Source organism: Perca flavescens, chromosome 7 (genome assembly GCF_004354835.1).
Source record: "Perca flavescens isolate YP-PL-M2 chromosome 7, PFLA_1.0, whole genome shotgun sequence".
NCBI lineage: Eukaryota > Metazoa > Chordata > Actinopteri > Perciformes > Percidae > Perca > Perca flavescens.
The window spans coordinates 13,982,310-14,003,001 of NC_041337.1; the positions used below are offsets into that span (position 1 = coordinate 13,982,310).

Here is a 20,692-nt window from a genome sequence, read left to right on the forward strand (position 1 = left end):
GTTAACATTAGTAATTAAACCTAAACAGCTAATGTAAGTCGAAACTGCCTGCGAGCTTCTCCTGTACTATACGGTAATTCCTCTACTGTGCGACAGTAAGTCACTTGGTTATGACACAATCGTTAGGTTATTTTTACAAAAACGTCTGCAACGGAGCCATAACGTGAGATACAAGGTAATGGAGCCTTTTATACATTGTCGTGTTTCTTTAGAAATAAACAACGGACAAATAGAGTCTTTAAACGCTTCAGATGTAAAGTTATTCGCAGTCAAGTGACGTAAAAAAAAAAAATGGCGGTCAGTGTAATGCTAACAAGAGGTGATCGCTTTGTAGCAACAAAATGGCGCCATCGGAGGTTCGCGTTCTGAAGCGAAGCTTACCCCCTTGGTCGGCACCCCCGAGTACGAGCATCAACGGCTCCATGTCACATACTTTCCATATTGACACATTCATCTATCCTTTTATTCTGTTCACCTCACATAGGACTGCAACTGATTATTATTTTCAATCGGTTGATTTTTTTCAGATGAATTGGCTAATTGTTTAGTCCGGTAACATGTTCACATAGCTTGTTATATCTATCCAAATGGCTAAAAATTAAAAAGGTATTCAATTTACAATTACATAAAAAACAGAAAAAAAAGAGAAAATCCTCACACCGAAGGAGCTGGAAACAAAAAAAAAATGTTTATTGTATTTTTGCTTGATAAATGACGTGAACAATTATGCAAATTGTTGGTGATTAATTTTCTGCCTAATAATTTGAGCTCCACTCTCATGCACACACGCCAGCTCACCACACACCTGCAGTGTCTGACAATGGAAACAGCTGCTGTCCCCGTAACAGAACCTATATGAACCTGCACTTCACAGCCAGAGAGGTCACACACACACACACACACACACACACACACACACACACACACACACACACACACAAACACACAAACACACACACACACACACACACACAAAGAGTTGAGCCCACCTACCTCCACACATGTGTCCCGGTTGGCTTATACAGTGTGAAATAAGATCCGGGCTTTGATGACAAATTGCTACTGAAAGGTAAGGTGACCGTAGTTACTGGAAAGCTAGACTGGCTTTGTCAGACACAAGAAACTGGGATCCTCCATCTGACTAATTTACTCTCCACTAATCAGCACGTTCCCCTAAACGTCAATGAAAAGAGGAGGCTCTCTTCACACAGCAACTCCCCCTGCCTCACTCAGCTGTGTCCCTCACAGCCGCACTCTCTTTGAATCTCTCTCTCTTTCATTAGTCTATCTCTCTCTCTTCCCACCATCAGCTGTCTTCTCGTTCTCGCCCGCAACATGCCTCTACCCTGGTCTGTGGTCATTTATTCAGCTGCTGTGTTGATGTCTATGGTTCAGTGGGGACATGTCCAGAGCCTGCGTGTTGCAGCTCTGCAAGGTCACCGATTGTTTTTTTTCTCCCCTCCCTCTTCAGGACACATGGTGTTGCTGAAGGGGAAATCTGAGCTCTCAACCAGAACACATCCTCACACAGCCCGAGTGCAATCCAAAATGTAGTTACATAACAGGTCATCTAACAATCTGTTTATATCTGAAGAGAAACCAGAATATGATTCACATTTAGTTGCATTGTCAAACACAAAGGTTTGAGTTTGACAATCAAAAACGGGTGAAAAATCAGTGACCATATATCCTTCTAATTCAGGCAAAAGTGTGACAGTGCAAGATGTGATAGTGGGATTTAATTCTGGGGGAGCTGAAAATGTATCTGTAAGCAACAGTCTAAGACTGCTGTCCTGCAAACATCCACCTCTCCATGTTTCCTCTGCTTTTGTATCCTGCTCAGGCCAGTTCTGTCCAGGTGGCCATACCTGTCGAAAACATGTCAATCACAAGGCAGAAACAGCAGAGATTCCTATGATTTAAATTAAAATAAAACTGTCAGCCAGATACCTTTCCTCTTTGTTTTGCAAGATACATTCAGGATAGAAATAACAGATGTGAGACTCATTCTACTAAATACTACTAAATAAATACTTTTGCTCCCCTGTAAAATCATTATTATACCAGAACTGTTAAGCTAGTCTGGGCAGTAAATCTGGGAGAAAAGCCAGAGAAACAGGCTACGAGGCTGCAGCAGCCTCCGTGAGACTCCAGACAAGGCAAGATCCCCCATCTGCCTTAATTTGTCCTCTCTCCACTCACCGATGGCTCACAGTGGAATTTAGGACTGCTCATTTATTTGACTTAAAATATCTTCCATTGTTTAATTACTTAGCTCTCTGCCCTTGACATACTCACAGCTGAATTCCCTAATCAATTGACTGAGTGGCCATTAACAGGCAAAACACTATGACGAGTCTGCTTCTTTAGGAAAAATCCCGTCAAAGCCATCCACACACTGGAAGGAAGATGCACATAAGACGGCTGTCCTAAAGTCTCTCTACCAACAGATGGTGCTAGTGTACAGTCAATGCTGTACTGAGACTAATTTAGAGTTTAGGGATATATGGCTGATCAAAAGACTCCCACTCGTCATTATCAAGAGAGGCCAAGGAAACAAGTTAATGTAAAGTAGAGCAGCAGTGGGAGGGTTACTGTTTTAAAAAGGGAGAAAATGTGCAGGGAGAAAGGAGTTAGATAGTGAGAGAGGAATTATTCTCTAGTTCCGAAAGGAGCTTATTTAAGCTGCAGGCGGACATGTCCGAGTCTATATGAGGAGACAGGTTTTATCTCTTAGATAGTTAGTCTCACTTGACTGGCCTTTAATTTGAAAGGAACTGTCTCCAGTTACAAACACATGCTTTCCCACTGTAATTTGCAACTAGTAATAATAATGATACTGAAAATTATCAATAATTCAACTCCTGTGAACCAGTGGTTGATTTTCTGTTGCCAGATTAATTGCAGTCTAAAGAAATTAAATCAATAGATAGGGAATATCTGTCTGGTATGAATGAACCTTGGTCACTGAGAAGAAAAGTCATGTGACTATGGGACACTAAGTGATACACGCATTAGATGAGTCTCTGTGGACGCTGCCTCATAGATTGAAAGCAGGATTTATCACAATTGCATGCACGTGCACAGATCTCTGAGGCCAGTTGTCAAGGTAACAGCTAAGGCTGACAGAAAGACAATGCACTGTCCGTCTCGTTAGAAGTTATAGACGTCTGTGTATGTTCAAGAAAACAGGCCTGCATTTACACACAGCTCAGAGCAATTAGTCCAATCAGGATAAACATTTAACTTTAATGACCAGCTACAGTCCCAGCCTCCCTGTCTGCATTATTTCACTCAAATATGAGATTCTGCTCATAATGAGCCTTAAATAAAGGAGCCACAGAGTATACAGATAATGCATGCCCCCTCTCCCAGGGGTGCTACAAATTATCCATTACATTAGCATTGAGAATCTTGGATGTTCGAATGTTTAGTCTTTTGCCAAGAACAATATTTTATCCATTTATTTACCTATTCATTGCAGGCTGAGACAGAGCTAAAAGCCCCTAAAGGGACAACTCTGTTTTATAGAGTAAATGCACTGCCGTGCTATTATCAACTCCTCTCCCTGACCCTACCCCACCTCGCTCATTTCTGACATAAATCAAAACACACTGTGGATAATGAGGGTCTGCTATGTCAATGAAAAGAGTTGGTGGATTAACAGCAATTACCAACCTGAGCTCTGGAGGCTCAGTTTGTTGGCAGCTGAACATCAGCTCCCTGTACCAGTGGTGCAGCTACAGGACACAACAGTGTACACATGCACACTGATTCCCATTCATAGAAAAAGCACAGAGAGATGATGTGAAGACCAGGCACGCCAGCCTTCGGATTATGCAGCGGAACAGTGCATTTGGCTCTAATTAGGGCTGCAACTAATGATTATTTTCATTGTTGATTAATCTGTAGATTATTTTCTCAAATAATCGATTAGTTGTTTGGTCTATAAAAAGTCAGAAAATGTTAATCAGTGTTTTCCAAAGTCGTCCTCAAATGTCTTGTTTTCTCCACAACTCAAAGATATTCAGTTTACTGTCATAGAGGAGTAAAGAAACATTTAAGGAGCTGGAATAAGAGAATTTTTATTTATAATATAATAGTAATAATAGTTAACAAGTAATATATAGCTATAGCTCTAATTTTGCAATAATGAGCTGTTCCTTTTTAGTTTGCCTGCATGTGGATACAAATAGGTACAGTATATGAATCAATCAATAAACTGAAGACTGACAAACCAAGACGGTATACTGTATATGCATCTGTGCATGGGCAAGCGAGTGCACATGGCACAACGACTACAAGGTGCAGAGTGTGTATAGAAGAGCTGCAGTGCAGCAGCATGAGCTCATCACTCTTCTCCCCCTCCTCCTTCACTGCCCCACCCCATCCCACCCCTCCTCACGCTCAGCATTACATAAGTTAATGCAGAACACACCCTCATTATTCTCAGTAGGCGCTGTGAAGAGATGCAAAGGAATATGTCATCAAATGTAGAGTAATAGAAAAAAAGCCACAGTAAGAGACTGTGTTTCCATCTGAGCTTTCACAGTCCCCCAGTCATCACACAGAGCAGATAACATATTTTGGCCATGCTTTAATCATACATACAGTATAACGTGTACAAAAAGGAAGACTGGGAGACATTATTAAAACATGACAATTTTTCCTGATGTACGCATCTTTATTTGTACTGTATGCATTTTTCTCATCAGACACCTCAGTAAACACCCTGAACATGAAAGGCGCTCTCACATAGGGTGGCATTCTTCAGCATTAGAGTAAACAAACTGGCTTCCTCAGATGATTAGCATTTCAAAAAGCTGTACAGCTTAACATGAGCAGTGTAGATACTGCAGCAGAGGCAATGTTCCCAAATATATTATCCCATAATGTTGCAACCCTGCAGCAATAGGAGACAGTTACAGACTGTAGTTTATTCTCAAGCCTTTTCCTTATGGCCACACCACATTAGCCCATTTATTAATGTCATGATCACATGTCCTTTCAGCAAACAAGGAAGCCAGGCAGAAAACTAATATTCTTAAAAGGTGATATAAAAGTAATATAAAGAAGAAGAGAAGAAGAGATCTTCCCACACAATGCTCATGTCTCTCTGGGAGAGACACACGTGTAAATTATTCAGTGGTGTGGACAATGACTGTAACGTAAGCATAGATCAGAAAAAAAGCCTGTGCATAAAGTGCTTTAGATAAAGTAAACCTCAGATACTGAACACCAAAGCACAAACACATAGCAATCTCTTTTCTCTGGTCATGGGCACTGATAAAAAAAATAAATAAATAAAAATGAAATCCATTATAATGCACCCCACTGTGGAGGCCAGGCAATGGCAATAGCCTGAGGATACTGATTGTTGCAGTGTAAACCTATTTTCTTCTGGATACGCATTTTGACAAGCATGAGTGCAAAAAAAGAAATTTACAAAATAGGTGAGCGGAAATATGATAAATCAAATATGAACACCTACATTTGGGCTTAGCACCAGTCTGTGTGATTGTGGTCCACCTATGTGGAAGAATAATTACAAAAGGAACATTACTATGAACTTAATCTATCCAGCCCCAAATCTGCAAGGCAACAAAACAGTCCACTTTTTTTGTTCAGGCTAACTGCAACTTGAGATCTCCATCATCCTGACATTTCTGACCAGAATACGGCTTCCATCCTAGACACGTCTAAGCTTTTCCACCCCGGAGAGTATTTTTTCACCCACCACAGTGGAACTGCAAGCTCGCTTTGGCAGGTTGCTACTTTTCCATTACAAGCAGTTCCTCTCAACCCCCCCCCCCCAAAAAAAGACTTAAATTGTCATAAAGCCAGCCTAGCAAAGCACACGACCAACAACTGGGTCAGTGCCTGCTCTCATGTTGAATCCCCTATTCTACAGCGCTATAGATCCAGTTCAGGCCAACATCGATGTGTGCTAATGTTCCAAGAGATAAATCTTGTTGGAGTCATTTACCTATTATGAAGCAGTGCAGTTCTGTCAGGCGGTGTTTAACATCCCAGTTTACTCAGATGTACTCCTTCCCATAGATATCCACTATGGGACGAGGAGGCACTAGTGACAAGCTCCAAATCTGCACACATTGAATAAGTAATGCGGCCGGCGTATTCTCTGACACAGAGTCATATCAGATGTACCCTGCTGTCTACGATGTCACTGCTTCTGGATTCCTGTCTCAGTCATGAATCACCTCGTTACTTTAAGCTCTCAGACATTTAGCAGGTTGGCATTAACCCATTCAGGAGGTTTACCTCCATTTGCTCAAAAATATTGTTCTTTTTGCTTTCTTTTTCTTCCCCCATGTTCCATCAAGGAAAGAAGGAAGGGAGGGGATATAGAAGGATAGGATAGACAGCAAAGGGAGAGGGGTCCAAGGACGAGTAAAGAGGATTATGGCTTACTGTTGCCGAAAAAAAATTGCCCAATCAGAGCCTGGAACCCACGTAATTGAAAAAAGTAGCCCAATTTTAGATTTTTCTTTAGTAAAAGGGTGTATTCGGTGCGTTTACTTCCTGTCTTCTGCTTTATCAGTATATTTAGGCAAACAAAACTACGGTAAACAAAGAATAATTTCTAATAGAAGTCATGAAAACAAAATCAAATTAAAAATAATTTAGATTAAACGTTGAAGCTTTTCACTCATTTACAGATGTAAAGTCTTTCATCACAGACCCATGACAAAATAATAAATAAAATAGGAAAATAAAGTTTCAACATGGTGTGATAAACTGAAATGACATTTGGTTGATATATTGGAATATAGACTTTTTGTAAATATCAGATCAGTGATAACGTTATTATAGCTATATTGAGAAAAATGAATTTCTACATCTATATTGGTATAGTCCTCAAAAATGTTTCTAATGTTCAGAGTTATGTATACATTTGGGTGGATGACTGATATAATGGCTGAGAACCTCATTATATATTTGCTTTGTCTGCCAGTAAGGAGCAGTTTATTATAGCAGATTATATTAAAAGGCCTGTATGGTTGGAGAGGTCAACTTTGTGTGAGTTATAGAAGTGCTAGAAAACAGATACAGTACTTCTGACTTTCCCTGAAGGCTACATAATTAGAATTACTGGCCGAAAGTAACAGAAATGTACAATGGAAAATAAAATAAAATCGGTCAGTCAATCACATAATTCCATCACTATGGACTCGGAATAATAAGAGGAAGAAATCTGTTCTATGTAATACAAAATAATAAAATCTTTCTGCTGGTTTCTGTGTTCATTCAGAGAGTGAGATCTGAACCCTGTATGTCAGAGGACATTCCTGCTGTACACTTCTACTCTAAGACAAAGTTAAATGATAATAAGGCTTAAAAGAGATTTAAAAAGAAAAGAAAAGGCAAGATTATTCTAAAGTCTTGATTATCGAAGAAACGTCCTTGATAAAGTCGACTGCCCTGAAATACCTTGGAATGTCTTTACTGTTCACTCTCTGCCTTTTCAGCTGTGTGCCAGTGATAATATATTTCCGTGGTTCTGGAAAGGAAACCATCAAGCTTGAGCATATAGACAGGAATGTTATTTAATCAGTGGAACGTCAGAAATATCTGCACAGACTGCTGTGGTTGGTCGGAACGACAACCACCACTTATTCTGCAGGCCGCTGCCGTCCACACTGGTCTATGCCGGATGCTCTCCTACCTTATAGTTCGGCTGGTAATGCAGTACTTCCACATCGCATTCCACATGGCAGTGACATCACCGGAGGCATCAGACATGCCCGAAAAAAGTGCGCATGGCACTAAAGGGAAGTTTCAAAAAAAGTAAAAAAAACACTAAACTGCAGCAACTCCCCCTAAAAGAGCCACCAAAAAGCACAGTCTGTGCTCACTCCCTTCTCAACCACAAATTACACCCCACATCCTTCACTTTCCATAGAAAAGCCACAGAGAGATTCATTCTTTCGCTGCTAAAGTTACTTTGTCTGTGCCTTTTTCGAAGTTTTCCCTGCCCCTAGTTTATGTTGGGCGCAGAGTTGCTGCTCTAGCAAACTGTCTGATGACCAAGTAAGGTAAAGGCTTAGTATGTATAGCAGAGGAAAATCATCCCTCTTCTTAAGAAAATCTCTCCACCCACAACGAAACACACACCAGTCCTCTTTCTGCTCTCTGCAGACACCCCTTCCTTTTTGTGCCGTCCAATGCAATCTTTCACTCATCTGCTGCTCCCCAATGGTGATGGGCAGGGCCTATGTTGTGTGTTTGATGTGTGCTTGTGTTTATGTGGAAGTGACGGTAAGAGAAAGAGAGACAGAGAGGCAGAAACCGAGTGATCGAGATAAATGGAGAGATAGAAAGAGCATGTGAGAGCTTTCAGTCCCTGTGTGTATGGTAATACTTGGGCACATGTCCAACAATCACACTGCTCTCAATGGGAAGGCCACGCAGGAGGGAGGGTGAACCCCAGTTCAGCAGCTGGGAGAGGCTGTTTTGAGTTACTACACTGACCTTGCTTTAACAACACAGTCTCAGTCCTGGGATACAATCTGACTATGTTAACAGTGCAGCCAGAGCAATGTAATGAGTTACGCCCAATGACCAGGATATTCCAGTAACTCTGCGGGATTAGACACATTATGCGTCGTTCACAGTGTGTGGAAAAAAAATCAACAGTCTTCCTAAATAATGCCAAAGATCACTGAGTCACAGACTGAGATCCGCCATTAGCAGTAGTTAGCAAAATATTTAGTTAATCATTTTGAATTAAGTAGACCACACACTGATTTGAAATGCTGCAAACAACTAGGGCTGCACAATATATTGTTTTTTATCATCATCGCAGTATCAACTGGCGCAACATACTGGACACATCGCAAAAGGCTGCGACATATCGCGATAGACATAAAACAGTTTGTGTTAGTTGAAAGAAAATATCAGTAGAAATCCCCACATTAAAATGTAATGTGATTCTTTTTTTTAGTGGTGCCTTTTATATTCAATTCAATGTTCAAATTGTTCAATAAAAGAATGTTGGAAATGATTTGTTTTGAATTCACCAAGCAATGTGTGGTATTTTAGAAGAATACTGAAAGCAGCAGAACTGAGTACACTTTAATATCTAATTATCGCAAGCAATATCTTTATTGCGATATTTAACGTTATCGCATATTTTCCTCATATCGTGCAGCCCTACACACTTGGCTTAGCTTGCTTCAAAATCAGACATCAAACATCTGCACAACGGAATGCGCATGAAGGAAAACCTTTGCAAACATAACCAGTTGGATGTTATTGGTGTAGCAGGAGGAAAATGGACCAACAATATGGTTGCTCTTGTCTGTACAACTGCAAAACCTTGGATCTGGGATCCAAATGATGTGTAATAAGAGTGAGCTAACAATTCTGAGGAACTACAGTCCTTTGAAGCTGAAATTGCAGGTTGAAATACACATGTGAGATTACAGAGCATCTATTGAGCTAAAAGTGAAGACCACCCAAACATTAAAGCACCTTTATCATCATGGAAAATCCATTCATATCTGTCTTTTTCTTTTCATCTTCAACAGAATAGTGGTTGTTTTGTGCAAAACAGTTTAATGTACATCTCAGTTTGAGGGGGTGGCATGTATCTATGGAATCTGAAGCATCAGATATCTGTGTTGTGATAGGCAGAAAAAGACAGAAGAGTTTTTTTTTTTTTAAATGGTCTCAACACTGCAGCAGGGGGATGGGGTGAGTCATTTACTGTGTGAGAGAGAAGTGTTCACCTTTTTAACATACCTGGAAGCTGTCAGTGGTAAAACCTGTAATATGTTCAAAGAAGAGGAAATGTTCAAGCTACTACACATCTTGCCTCCTCTGATTTAGTGCTGTGTGAAGTGTCACCAAAAGACATTAAATCAAATCTGAGGACATGATTGGCGTGTGGATGCGAGCTGCAAAGCTAGACTCAGTAATCAGGCGAAGATAATGCAGTAGGTGAAAGGTGACCGAGGAGAAATCCAAGTGGGACAGAGATGAATGAATTTAGTCAGAGCCAGCTCATCGCGTGTTTTTCAGCAGTGCCAATGCTAAACAGACAACCGACACAAACAAGATCATTCCAAGTGCCAAGTTACTTAACCAAGTGCTTCTACAAAACAGTCCTAACCTGGTTCGTTCTGAGAAATCGATAGCGGTTCAGCCAGCTCAAGCGCTCCTGGGTAATGTCTCTGTCAGGCAGCCAGTATGTCAGCATGCAAAGCTGAGCACCACAACAGTTTCTCTATCAATCAGCCATGCTTTGATGAAGTAATACTAGAGTCTGTCTAAAATCACATGGATTTGCTTAATGTTGGGAGTACTTCAACACAGACAGCAACATTAGCAAGCTGACAGCCCTGTGTGATAATTATGAGTTTTCCGAAACATGTAGCGCAAGAAGAAGTACTACAAACGATCTATGCCAAACGTGACTGCAGATCGCAGCCATTTTTAAAACATACCTCTTATAAAAGTTGTTGTGTGGGTGCAAACACAGCACATGCCAGTAATCCAGGCAAAACGCTTTGAACTTCCACATCCTGAGCTCAGACAATCAACAGGGTAGAAGAGTAGTGGGATCCAACAACATTAAAAAGCACCATGGCACCACAAGCGCAGGACCCTGCTCATTTCTTCAGCCAGTGAATCCCTGGCGTGGACGTGGGATCTGTCCTCCTCTGGAGCTCTAGCCTCGCCACTGCCACTGGATGACAGCTTGAGCGGTTTTAACCCGCCCAGAACCACATTACTGCTGGACCTGTCTCAGTCATCGCCAACCCAGGAAGCCAGGCCTTTTAAGAACCCTCTGTAAGGACTGATTCGGACCCAGTATTAATGCTCAGGATCCACTATTCCAAATAAGCTCTATTTTGGCTGCATCGGCTCTCTTATAGCTCCTATCCAGGTCAGTTGGTCTGTCCTCTGTGATGGTCCCTAAACACAGTGCGTCAGCCCGGGATCCTCTGAGACATCATGGCTACAGCAGAAGCTCTGCATCGCTCCAGCATGCACAGGTACTGGAATGTGTAGGAGCGCAGATACAAGCAGGAATCCTCCAATAGAAGAGTATCCCGGTTTGAACAGGCACAGGCTCTACAGGGATCATCAATGGCCTCCTCCTCCGTCTCCTCCTCTGCTGCACGAACAAACTTTTTAATGAGGCGAGAGTCTTTTCTCTCACTTTTTCTTCAGCCTAATGCCATGCTTCTCCTCCTTTTCTCTTTCCTCTAGTTAAATCCTGAACCTCCTCCTATCTCTGTCCCCTTCTCCTGATCTTCTGCCTCTTGCTCTCTCTCTGTCTCCCTCTCCCTCTTACTGGTACTGCCATCCACACAGGACCTCCCAGAAATGTGCCGATTCTGGTTGCCGGGCAACACTACCGTACTACTGAAGCTTCAAATGGAAGTCTAGCAGAGCAGTCTGCTATTGGTCGGTTCTTCAACGGGGAGGGGCTGCTGCAATGTTGTGTGACCACATGAGTTTATACACACGTTTTGTTTAAATAAATATGAGCTTCAAGAGCTCTCATTTTTTTCAGTGTCTAGTAAAGGAAATGGAAATATTGCTTTACTTATCTCATCAAGGTCATGGAAGCATTACAAAAAAACACAATTGCACATAAACTGCTTGAGCAAATGCTCAGTTATGGTCAATCGAGTGATTCATGAACTGAATTAAACTGTAAGGCTGATATATGAATGGGGCAGTGCCAGAGGTATGCAGGGAGAATGTGGTGAAATTGAATTCCGGTGTATAAGAGGGCCAGTTTGTTAAACCTGGATCAAAGAAGTGTGTGTCTTTATTAGAAGCATGTCCAAATGTGCTGCAGTGCTGCTTAGCAGAGCTATAAGAATTACAGACACATAGAGCGTTGCGCTCTCTTTTTGCTAAAGGTTTTTTAACACTTGAACACAAGCACAGTGCTGTTCTTTCTCTGCCTGAGATGCAGTGCCACGCTGCAGTGCCACCCAGTCCCAGCGGTCATGGGAAAGGGGTGTGGAAGGGCCTCTCATCAATATTCAGCCACTGTCAGAGTCCGAACACACAAACACTGAAAATACTGCATATGTACACAAACAAGTAGAGTCGCATATGCAAACACACACAAATAAGCAAACATGAATTAATGTGTGTGTATATTTACACATGAACACACTAATTGGTATAGTTAGATCTGTTTCGTCTGACAAGTGATCTCCACATGACTCTTTTCACACACCTCCTGGCACAATACGGGCTTCCTCTGTTTTCCCAAGCCAAGAAGATATAGAAAGGCCAGTGCAGCACAAAGGTTATACTGAGAGCCTGTGTGAACAGCAGGGACACTAAGGAATTAATTAATCTACAGACTATTCATCAGCCTTTTGTCACAACGCAGGGCTCCTGATTTACACAGATCTCACAGAAAATGACCACACTGACTTTATCCGTGCTCTTCAGCTCAATCTTCATTGATGAAAAATAGCTTTCAGCAAGTTAACATTTCACACTCTCCCCACATAACAAGTGTGCTTATCTTCCAGTTAAAATATCTTAACTCTGAATTTCAGTGGTTACACATCATTTGTTGGGAATTAAAGACACATTTGGAGCAGATTATAAGATAATATTTAGCGATAGAGGCTAATTTTCTCACTATTTCCAAAAGCACATTATGTCTGTTGATCATCTTGATGATTTACTCATGTGGCTCATGCCAGATGGAAAACCCGTTTAGTTCCCTCTTTCTAATTCATGTCTGGTTGCCTTCAATGGTGAGTGTGGGTGGAAGCCCCACTGTTGAGCAGAACATACTAGAGTCTGTCAAAGGCAAAGAACAGCACTTATTGCACTAACTGGCATAAAACACAGGTGGCTCCCATTCCCACACATGACAAACTATTATTTGTTTTTGTAGGGTGAAGAGCTGAGTAAGTGTGTATACAAGCACAACAGGAGATGATTTAATAAGTAGATGGATAGATCACTCATTCAACATGGCATGCATTGGCATGTCCATATGTGTGGTGAACTGGTGGCAACTGTGTGTGCTTTAAAGTGCAGTGTAAAATGAACATTCTTTCTACGTATCACAATGTGTACATACCTTCTGCCCACACCAAAGTAATACTGGCTGTGAGTTAACATCTGCAGGATGCCCGCATTTTCAATGTTTGACAGGGTCTCCAGTGACAAATGACATTTTTTCGCCATTTAAAAAAAGCTAAGAGTGAAAAATGACAGAACATTTCAGAGGAACATGCAACAAAAATACATGAATACGTATTGTGGTGTGCTTGTGTCTGCAAGGCTTCCCCTATGTCAGTGCATTTCTGCAGAAGTCAGAGTCAATTATGAAATAGGTCACATAAAGCTACCAAAAACATGTTTTTGTAAGTTAAAATGTGTGCAAAAAGTATGGTGAGGATAAGAAAATATGACCAATATTTCCTACCTTCCTGACTAAAATCCCCATTGCACTGCATGTAGATCAATATGAATCTAAACTGTTTCACAGATCAAATGGCTATAAAAGACAGACACTCCTATCTGCTCAGCTATCAATCTGAATAAATGGCCTCATTATTGTCTTCACATTGCTGCTGCTAGTGGATCATACTGTAGTACACTGATGTGGACTGATATGGAGCATTACAGTGCAGGGATCCCACTTCTCCTTGCGAATGACCCAGTCAATCACTGATACGCTGCCCTAAGGATTTCATTATGACCTGCTCTGAGCAGGAGATGCACAGTCAATAAGCACTTCAAAAGAAAATGGCCTGCTGCAGAAAATCCTCTGGTCAACGGTATGTGAGAAAGGGTGAAAGAGGTAGCTGAATGAAAAGTAGTGGCCAGGGAGTCCTACTCATGCTTGTGCAATACAATGGAAAAACAATGCATGGATAAGAACCTGAAGCAAGAATTTAAAATATTATACAAACATGCAAGAAGATGACAGCTATGGGTGGCCCCTTATTTTAACCTTGACCTTTTTTTTGTCTTGTTAGGCCTTCCTGCAAACTGATCCACTCAAACAGAAACTATATAAGAAAGATGGAGACGGCACAATATATAATAACCATCATATATCATAGAATGAGAGCTTGCAAAGTTGCACTGAAAATCCATGATAAAACATCATTATAAGTAGGATTTAAAAGTACACACAAGGACATGAGCTCATAATGTCTGTGTAAAGGACAGGCAGCCTGTCTGAAAGGATGTGTTAGAAAAGTCCACCCCCTAGTGGCAGATTGGAGTAGCTTCCATGCTTTCAAAGCTTATAAGGAGCTAATGAGCTGATGTGATTGGGTGAATGAGGAGTCTGACAGGCATGCTGATTCACGTACATGAACACAATACATCATGGAAATTAATTTATTTCTTATTCATACCGCATCTGAGAAGCATTCAATAAATGGCAGAGCTCAGAAGATGAGTGGCTGATGTGAACATCTCTACACAAAAACAACACACCATTTTAGATCATTAAACACAGTTAATGTCAGCTGCATTGGAAATGCAGCTTAAAAACTGAACAACAGGATGATTTATGATGGTGATTTATACTGTCCAACCTCAACTCTTTACATATGTGCCTTACTGATGTGTCACACCTTTGTGCATCCTCTTCTATTTAGGACAAAAAACACTTGCTGCATTCAGTGAGAATTGTTGATACCATTACTGGCAAAGATGGAGGTACAAAGACTTAAGAGAATCTGACTAGCATGTTAGTGTATACTACGGTGCAGACCATTCCATATCATTTTACAAGGTACTCTGGGGAGACAGGAGACAATCTTACATTAAAGTTATAGCAGTTTGCATGAGCACAAGCTCTTGCATCGATTGTACAGTACAGCTGTTTAGCCCCCAGCCTGAAAGCATCCACGCAGAAGATAGATGGAGGGGGGAGGGGGAGGGTGTGGAGACAAAAGCAGGACAAGAGAGAGAAAGACACATGAAGGAGGGGAGAGATCCATAATAACAGCAGACGGACTCCTCCAGCTTTGGCTTTGTATTAAAGCAGAAAGCACAGGCACAGACAAACAGCAAGGCAAAGAGAACAAAAAAGGGAGGAAAAATCCTCTGTGGCTGGTTGGAGGTGGATCCCACAGTTTTCAAACTCTGCCAGCTATCTTGAAGGCTTTCATAACCTGAGGCTGGGTAACAGAACTGATGAGGAGCGCTGTCTCCACTGTGAAAGAGGGTACACTTAGACGAAGGACCGCCAGCACAGTGAACACTCAAGTGTACAACGCAACAGAAGAAAAGCTTGCATCTTCTTTAATAATTATATGAATGATATGGCTTGTTGAATGATTTGTACATGCTTATAACTGAGCCTATGTTAACGTGTGACTATGATTCACCCTTTAAAATCCCTAATAGGATTAACATGTCTTGTATGAAGTTAGCAAATACAGCGGCACAGAAATTCCAGTGTCATGAAAGCAAAAAACATGTCTAGAAAGAACATACTGTATTTGCATGAGTCAGTTGGCATGCACTCTGTAGAAATGGCTTAAAGTCATTTTCCAATCATGAAACAGCAAACAGAAAACCGTGTAAATAAGAATCAATACGCAAGATAACATGCTCAGGGATATCTTGGTATGGCGGTTATTATGTAACATTGTTGCTGATAAACATATCCTCATATCTGTTTTTATTTTTGCCAGAGGAACAAAATGTTCTGGAGACGGATCCTTTTTTGATGCACCCAACTCTCCTCTGTGCTGTCGCTTCTGACGTTGCTATTGGCAAAGGCAGGAGCTTATTATGGGCTGTTTCAAACCACGGATGCATCAGACACTAGCTACTCCCCTGAGGAAACTTGAACACACTGAGATGTGCCCCAGAGAGCCCAACAGCTCCCGTTGGTTTGATAATCCTTCCACATGGCTGACACAGCTCCAGTTGCAAACTCGACCACTGAAAACGGTTTTAGTGTGCAAATGACAGCCTTTGAGCAGACCGAGTTCGGCCTAAGCCAAGTTCGTGCTATTTTGGCAAACGCCAAAATGCTACTGTAGCATCGGCAGGGAAAATGGTACAGTAAGCTGCTTGATTTGGCAGACCGATCTGGTGTTGCGGCTCTTTAGCTCTGCGCTGTCAAAACACTTAAGTGAGGGGATTCTTGACCCTTCTATGCTCCATTCTCATATTTATGATCTATTATGCTCTACCATTTTAGACTATATGGCTTTCTATTCTGTTCTGTCTTGATGGAGCAGGAGATGAAATCTTAAGGTGTGAATGTCCTACTATCTTTCAAAACCATTAAGGGAAGATCAAACAGCTGATCAATAAATAAGCTATACAGTCCTTGGTATAATGACTTAAGTAACAATGATGGTGCATTAACGGTTATAATCACGTCCACCTTACAGAATGACTGTGGTCATTTATGGCAGTGGACAGTTACTGTAGCTATCAGACAAGTGAAAAATCAAAGGGTTATTATGCCGACAGGTCTGCACATTCATACAGCATGTACCCCGGCTTTAACGAGTGACTCACTTACAGCTCTGTAACGTTGTGCCCCCATCCACTGATGCTACTGTATATGAACTGACAGCATGCCCTACCAATGCCCAACCCTTGTGATGGAAAGGCGATGCAATGCATTGTATTGCAGTCGTTGTCTCATTGCTATAGCGGCATGCATCCTATAGTTGCTGTCTCTGGTGGAGGCATATGCAGAGCTATGCTGGCAGCTGTCTTTGTTAACTCTCAGTTTGCAGAGTTAGAACACTGTGCTGTCAAAGGCTCAGGCTCAAAGTGAAGGAATGTGCGGTCAGTGACTTACAGCTCTGGTGACACACTCTTTTTCATTCAGCACTGCAGTCACTTGAACAGGGGCATTGCATTAAGAATCTCTCAGCCAATAATGGGAAATGGGCTTTCCTGCTGTAACGGCTATATGGCATGAATGCCCTCTGAGAATGCATGACATTATCTCAATGATAGGTAAAGCCCATTGATGTTTATTAGCCACCTTGTCCGTGCAATTTTATATATTCAGTGTGCCAAGTACAGAGAAAAGAGTATGAATCCCAGAAAATAATCCATGCACAAAGATCAAACCTCCTGAATGGTAATGTCACGGACAATAGGATTACCAAGCGTTTAATTTCGAAAAAAAGTTGGCACATCTCAGCTCCACTGCATATCTTTCATGATCTGGGATTTCAAAAATGAGCATATTATTAGAAAGCGATGATCCCTTTTTTCGTGCACAAGCCTGCAAAGTTAATAACTGCTGAACAACGAAGCTGGGCAGCAACACTGGTGCAGAGGATCTACTGTACAGATCCATTTCATAGCCCCTCAGACAAAACTGACTCAGGGGCTGTAGATTTAGCAAAACCATTACAGTTTGATTATTTGTGTATTATAGTTAGTTAGTTAGTTAGTTATATTTTATTTCTGTGTCATGCCAAACATCTTGGCCCATCCCACATGGGATTACAAGACACCACAAATTCACTTATTCAACAAACATCTTCCCGTTGCATATACAAATCCTTCGAACCAAACATATAAGTGCAGTGTAAACATACAGTATCTCTCTCTGACGTGACAACCAGTTACTTAAATTCCTTGTCAAATAGCACATGGCAGCACATTAACAGACCTGGTTTGATTACTTATTGTAAATGTCTCAGTTGTTGTTTCTTTAGCTTGCCCTGCATGTAGAGTATGCATTTTGTTCCACTGTACAAAATACATATCTTGCCGTGTTTTAGAGTATTTTACCCAAGGCAACCTCTGCATCCCCTTCAGGCCAGAGTAGTGAAGTGTAGTATTCGTAAAGGCCAACAAAGCCTTTGGCCAAGTCCAGGTTATCCTCCTCTTGGCCTTCCAGTGTTGTAGGCACAGCAATATCATTCCAGAGGGACTGGGCCTGCCAGCGATGATGAAATGACATTTACAACAGAACAGACTCATCCTGCTCCAGCTCCTCATTAAAAAGGAGTATTGGCCAGGCACTGTGAGCCTCAGTCTGTTTGAGAGACAGTCAAACTAAGACATTAGTGTCAATCCGTGGCACATGTCCTCTGTCCCCTTACAACCACAACAACAGCGACCGTTTCACAAAGCCATCGATTTGCACCACACTTTCACTTTCCTGAGAGCTCTGCTTCTTGGCCCGGTCACATGACTTTCTGTGGTTTCTTTCTCTTTGGACTAAAGCTGGTAGTTAACGGGGAGGAAATAACTCAGCCCCTATTTCAGAACTACAAACAGACCAAGATGTTCAATTGCCTATTATGCAACAACAAAAACAGAATACAGCATGTAATAAAATTATGATTACTGGTACACTAAAGGAACATGAGAATCTGAGGAATGTATTCATGCATTCCTGTACGCTGTACAAATGGAAAAGAGACAGAGATTCAAGCCAGTGGAAGGTAGGAGCAGATTGCCTGTGAAGGACTCAGTGGAGACCCATGAAGGTCTCATATTCATTAAGATGATTGATCCCCCATGTATGGTATTAGATCATGACATGGCAGGGTAATTCAGATTAATGTTATGCACCAGCTGGTAAGTCCATGTGTGAAAAATTCAAGTGTTCACATACATGGTTACACTTATAGGACTGTAAAGGAATCAGAGGGTCTACACACTACAGCAAATTAAACAAACGTAAATGTTCCTCTACAGAGAAATAAGGTAGCAGGATGCTTATTCAGCTAAATACTGAAGGTGTTGAGTACTAGAGGGTAGATTGTGTGCAGACCATACTTGTACAGCACCACACCAAAAATAACCCTAACCAAAAAAAAAAAACATCTAAAATCTAATTTTGTCTACCTTTCATCCCAGCAGATCTGACACATAATTTACTGAAGTAGAGATGCAAGATTTCCATAAAGACTGTAGGACTCATCACTATCCCAAAAATAACACCTCAGACTCAGCCGCATTTTACACACACACACACACACACACACACACACACACACACACACACACACACACACACACACACACACACACACACACACACACACACACACACACACACACACACACACACACACACACACACACACACACACACACACACAAATTGTACCAATCACACACACCCACAAATATACAGCACAAGCTGCAAGGAACTCATGTGCCCAGTAAGAGCTGTCACAGCATCACCCAGAAATGAGTCATTTTTCTCAGCCACCCGAGGCTCTAAAAACATCACTCACATGACTCTGTTGTGATTGCAGTCATAATGGTGGGGAAATACAAAACAACTCTCAGGTTTCATCACCCTGTATGAAGACACATGGTATTACATTCAACTGGGTGAAATATTTGCATCTCATTCACACAAACAAACGTATGTTCCACCTCGTCGCCCCTCCCCTGGAGAGAGATGTTGTTTACTAAGAGCACAGAAAGGGAACATGAGAGGACAGAGCAAGTCTGGATGCCATAGGTGACTCAGCATAGACACTGGATAGGTAGACACCGTGTTTTCCTCCACCGCTTCCCACCCGACTGCTGTCTCCATGAATGGGAGCTACACCAGCGAGCCCGCCTGTCATACTATCCGACAGCAATCACAATGAACATGCTACTCACATGTCGTAGAGCCGGTAACCCATGGCAGAGCCCGGTCTGCTTGAGTGGGACCCAGGGTCTCGCGTTCGCCTAGGGTCCGTGCTGCTCACCACGGCGCGCCACACGCTTGGTTTGTCCATCTTTTATGCTGGTCAATGGGACTGTGTGACTGAGACGGCGTGTGCACACGGGCTCACTCACATTTGCTATCCCTCTCCCTCCCAGTCACAAACACAGGCAGCCAGACAGCAGTGTGTGTGATGTAACGAGGAGCGTCCAAGAGGCTGATGGATGGTGGGACGGGGTGGGGGGGGGGGGGGGGTGGGTGGGTTGGCTAGTGATGGAGGAGGAGGAAGATTTGGGGGGTGGGTCGTACAGCCAAGAAGCTAAAGGTCGGTTAAGCACTGATGAGAAGCCTCGGTTTTAAAGCATGGTGGATGATGGGTAATTCTTTACTGGTACCAGTGCCTGGGAAGGCTGCCACTCCTAAATAAAAAGCAAGAGGACACAACCTGCAGGTGAGCTACAGGGAGATTATACTGCCTCACAAACACAGAAGCATCTGCATACGCCTCTCTCCACCCTCTTATCCGTTTTCAGTAGTACAGTCCTCAGCAGGGCCACACGATTGGCTCCTTGGTCTCCATAGAAACAGGAGGATGTGTCAGAGGGCTCATTATCATGCCTTCTCTCCTCTCCCTCCCATTTTGTTTTCACTCCCTCTCACTTCTCCTTCTCTCTCTCTTTCCCCATTTCTCTTCTTCTCACATACTCACCCCCCTACCCTCCCTCTACTCCATCCTCTCTTCTGAAATCAATGCACTTTTCTCTGTAGTGTTTTTCAAAACAGATCAGGCTTTCCAGTCTAATGAGGAGTGGTGCAAGCAGGTAAAGATGCTGCATAGCTCTGGTTAATTATGTCTGCAGAAAAAGGAAACCTTACAGAACTAAGACAGAGATTAGATAATGGAAGCATATGAAAATGTCAGAAATAAATCAGAAGGAAAACAAGTCATTTGGTAAAGGAGTTACGGGCTTTGTTATACAGTTCTGGACTTTTTATTGCCAGAAGTTAGTGAAATAGAAACCATGTGGCTTGCACAGACATTGCATCATGCAC

At 42.0% G+C, this 20,692-nt stretch overlaps 1 protein-coding gene across 6 annotated transcripts in view; it reads right to left on the reverse strand.

The window, feature by feature from the left end:
* iqsec1a (IQ motif and Sec7 domain ArfGEF 1a) overlaps window positions 1–20,692 on the reverse strand; it is a 90,151-nt gene that overhangs the window by 32,485 nt on the left and 36,974 nt on the right. The window contains exon 1 of one of the 6 annotated variants that reach the window (XM_028582060.1): window positions 19,594–19,651. The exons of 3 other annotated variants lie outside the window; for them this stretch is intronic. In XM_028582060.1, coding sequence (XP_028437861.1) covers window positions 19,594–19,616 — 23 coding nt within the window. In that variant the 5' untranslated portion in view covers window positions 19,617–19,651. Of the gene's footprint in view, window positions 1–7,687; window positions 8,108–10,469; window positions 11,295–19,593; window positions 19,652–20,692 lie in introns of those variants that run through there. 2 more of the 6 variants (XM_028582058.1, XM_028582057.1) reach the window with 2 other exon arrangements.